Here is a 3,682-nt window from a genome sequence, read left to right as displayed (position 1 = left end):
TTCCTGCTACTGATTCCTTAATTGCCCCAGTGAACCTTGTGATTGCAGCTCTGGCGATAGGCAAAAGCGCGGAGCTCAAAATGGATGCTCTGAGCGACAGACAAGCACTCTATGATTAGCAGAGAGGTCAAGCTTGGGTCAAACTGCTTTTTAAAAATGCCACAGGTTTAATATGTGGCAACAACGAAGACATTCTGTGATACTCCCAGGCGACATGTGCAGATTGGATTTAATGGTTTCTTTGGCTTCTTTAAATCGGTAACATGGATTTACATGGTCAAGTTCTCTCTGGATCATGCAGGATAGTCATTCCTGATTATTTCAGCTGCACATCCACAATGCTAACAAGTGTACAAACTCAACAAGACACCCAGTGCCAAAAAACATCAAGCAATCCACAGGTAAAATGGTAAAGAATCCCCGCTTCTGTTTAATGTGAAACTGTATGCTTCTTCCTCAAATACCCGTCCCTGGTTTGGACTGACATATCCAAGGAAGTCTTCATCGGCTCAGTTCAAAGAGCAGGAACATGGAGATCCCCCTCTTCATGTTGAACGCTTTCAACTTTCCCTGTCAAAGAGCACCTCTGCACAGCTACAAAGGACCTAGTGGTTTGCAGGGTGCTAAAGGTTGCACTACAAAGCGGCCAGGGTCCTCCTGATGTGACCAAGCCAAAGACCCAGAGACACATAAAAGCACTTCTTGATTTGAAAGTGATGGAACGGCAAGTCAGATCATTGTTAATTTTGAGAAGGCTTTGTTGGATAGGTTACCGTTTCATGTCAGTTAAAAGGGGATTCAGGTGTTCATCTACAGTATTCAAAGCCCAGGAGCTCTCTTTAAAGTTGTGGTCTGATTCAGGTTACTCAATTGTATGAACAATTGTGACTTTAAGGCCGAAACTTACTCTATGTAGGTACATGAATGCAGGCAATCAGACAGTCTGTCTGCCGTATCAATGTCCCATTGATTCAAGCTTTGCGTCTGAGAATTACACTGCCCTTATCTCCAAGCTGGCCACTTAATATTGTTCAGGGGCTCCGAAGCCTCTCATCTGTCAAGCATCACTTTTGTTAGGGCACATTTGAGGAAACAAGAGGGGTTGGGTGAGATAAGCTGGGATGGCCTGGTTTGGTTCGGCCTTTTGAAGTCAGAAAAAGTGCAAATGGAAGAAAAGAAGCCTTATTGGACAAGAGAAAGGACCTCGGTAGAATTCTAGAGTCCTGGAAAACAGGATGAGAGTTTTTTTTTTTACACTCTTCCTACATCCGGTGCTGTGTGAAATGGGCGCTAATTGGTCCTGGGGGAGATTGGCAGGCCAAGGCATTCACGACAAGGCCCTCTCTGTCTTTCTCTCTCTCTCTCTCTCTCTCTCTCTTCCTTCTCCATCTCCTTCTCTTTTGTTTCACACGTGGGAATTCTCCCTTGGGATAAATAAGAAGGAAGAAAGGACCTCCACTCCACAAGTAGCAAAAGAAAAGAAAGATGGAAAGAACTGACTTAAGGCACACTTCCCTTCCATTACCAATTAGCGGCGAGAACTTGTCGATAAATTCAGTTAATTCTCTCATTGGAGACTACGATTGCGCCTGGCAAAAACAAACCCACCTCTATTGATTATGGGCAAACAGCTGGGTCTCTTTTAAACAAGACTACTTTTCCACACTCTTCCACCTGACCTCCTTCATCCGCTTAACTCTCTGGCTCTCCATGGAGCTCTGGGAGATAAAAAGAATGGAAGATCACAGTCTCTAACCTGGAGTCAGGATTCTGGTCTTTCGGCCCTTCAGCTGTTTCTGGACTCTGCGCAGCTGCAGGTGGTTCTCATGGCTGCGGGCGTTGTCCTGGATCCGCTGGGCGACCTCTGAGATGGCTTTCACTACCTCTGCACCAAAAGGGCACATGGCATAAAACAGCAGAAGGGACTGAATGGATACATAACCAAACTCTGCAGGTACAACAAACTAAACACAACGCTAAAATTCCTCCTTATGCCAAGCACACAATGAAAGACTGAAGCATGTCACATTGTGTACATTTAAAGACAGCTTTTTAAGTTTTCTGTCATGTTGGTAAAAACATAACATGACTAATCGCAGATTAGGCACATCAATGAAACCAGATTTCAAAACCTTTTTTTGACATCAAAAAGTGACAAGCTTCATTCTTGTGTGTTTGGCATTACTTCTAGTGTTTGTTCACAGATACATTACGGACTCAGTAATGAACATGTTCAAATGCATAACTGTTTGTGTGTACTAATGGCATTAATGTAATGCAAATCTATGATCTATTGTAAATAATAGAGTAGAGTGATAAATCATTACCATAACTGTATAATTTGATGGTTCCACAAAAAAGTACACATAGTTCAATATGAACACGAGTGTGCCCTATTTATGCAATTTTGAACTTATTACGAGTCTCTCACGAGTAATACAACAACATGACACACTAATAAGTGCACACCCATAGGCGTTCATGCATTATGCAGACTGCATTATTCCATATTATAATAACAGTTTGTTTTTGGCCTCCACACAATGTTTGATTTCACCATCAACCCCCTGGAGAAAGATGAGGGTGCATTAACACATCCAAAAACCACTGATTGGGTGAAGACCTTGCCATAGGATGTTGTGCTAGCCATCAAAAGCACAAGGCCTACATACTTCATCTGAAACTTTTGTGTTTTCGTCTGCCTGATAAACACGGTTTCTGTACAAAACTGATTTCTGCAGTTCATTGGTTTATTGGAAGCAAGCTGTGCAACATAAAAGTGTCAAAACGTGATCTAAATCAGTGTTTCCCAACCTTTTTTTAGTCGCGGCACCCTTTGGAAATTTTAACAAACTTGTGGCACCCTACAAAATTAATTTTGTCACAATATTTGAATTTCTAACTTCGATATGATAATTTGAAAAGTATAGATATTCGGTACAACAGGGAAGAACTGCAGAATATAATGTCATACAGATATTTTTAATATTATTTAAAAAATTTGTCCATCAATGGTGGCAATCAGTAGGCTAATTTCTAATGAAAAGACCAATTTATATGACAGATTTTAATGTAGGCTTTTATACATATGTAAACATTATTTAATTACCATTATAACTAGCTATCTCACAAATTTTTGCTCACTCAGTGTTTTTTTAATTTTACAGTGGGGTAATTTTAGTGCAGTAGCACGAGATAGCTTGATTTCAAACTTTGAAGTGAATAAAAAATGACAAGTAAGCAGTCAGTAATAAAATAAGAACAAATAAAGAAATTACTAATGCTAGCACAAATAAAATGAAATCACGATAGGCCTACAAATGAAATAAATTGCTTTTTAGTTTTTCAGGTAGGTCTAACACACAGTAGGGCTATTAAGAGATTTTTTTTTTTTTTACCAATTATCCAAATAATGTTTAATACTAGAAAGCTATTATTATCAGAGGACACATGAGCATAGCGGTTAGCAGATCAATGAATGAGAGGGCAGCGTTACCAGAGTTGCCCATATATACCACACCATGTTACAACACAGTAGGGCTATTGCAGACAGAAACAATACTGTACTACATCCATGTTTCCTGTCGGCTCGATTTTTGAGTGGACTCTGCTGTTCCGATTCGCATGAACGGTATACGAGTGGAGCGACTGAGCGGAGCGCACACGCATAGAGCGGATAATA

General features: G+C 40.5%; 1 protein-coding gene across 2 annotated transcripts in view; it reads right to left on the bottom strand.

Moving 5' to 3' along the window:
* The window catches only part of LOC107694288 (rho guanine nucleotide exchange factor 39-like), a 41,862-nt gene that overhangs the window by 9,809 nt on the left and 28,371 nt on the right, over positions 1 to 3,682 (bottom strand). For both annotated transcript variants that reach the window (XM_016493947.1, XM_016493948.1), the window contains exon 7: positions 1,757 to 1,885. In XM_016493947.1, coding sequence (XP_016349433.1) covers positions 1,757 to 1,885 — 129 coding nt within the window. The remainder of the gene's footprint in view (positions 1 to 1,756; positions 1,886 to 3,682) is intronic.

This window comes from Sinocyclocheilus anshuiensis, unplaced genomic scaffold, assembly GCF_001515605.1.
Source record: "Sinocyclocheilus anshuiensis isolate Anshui unplaced genomic scaffold, SAMN03320099.WGS_v1.1 scaffold1316, whole genome shotgun sequence".
NCBI classification, from domain to species: Eukaryota; Metazoa; Chordata; class Actinopteri; order Cypriniformes; family Cyprinidae; genus Sinocyclocheilus; species Sinocyclocheilus anshuiensis.
Note: the sequence above shows the minus strand (reverse complement) of the source record. Positions and strands in the feature narration are given on the sequence as shown.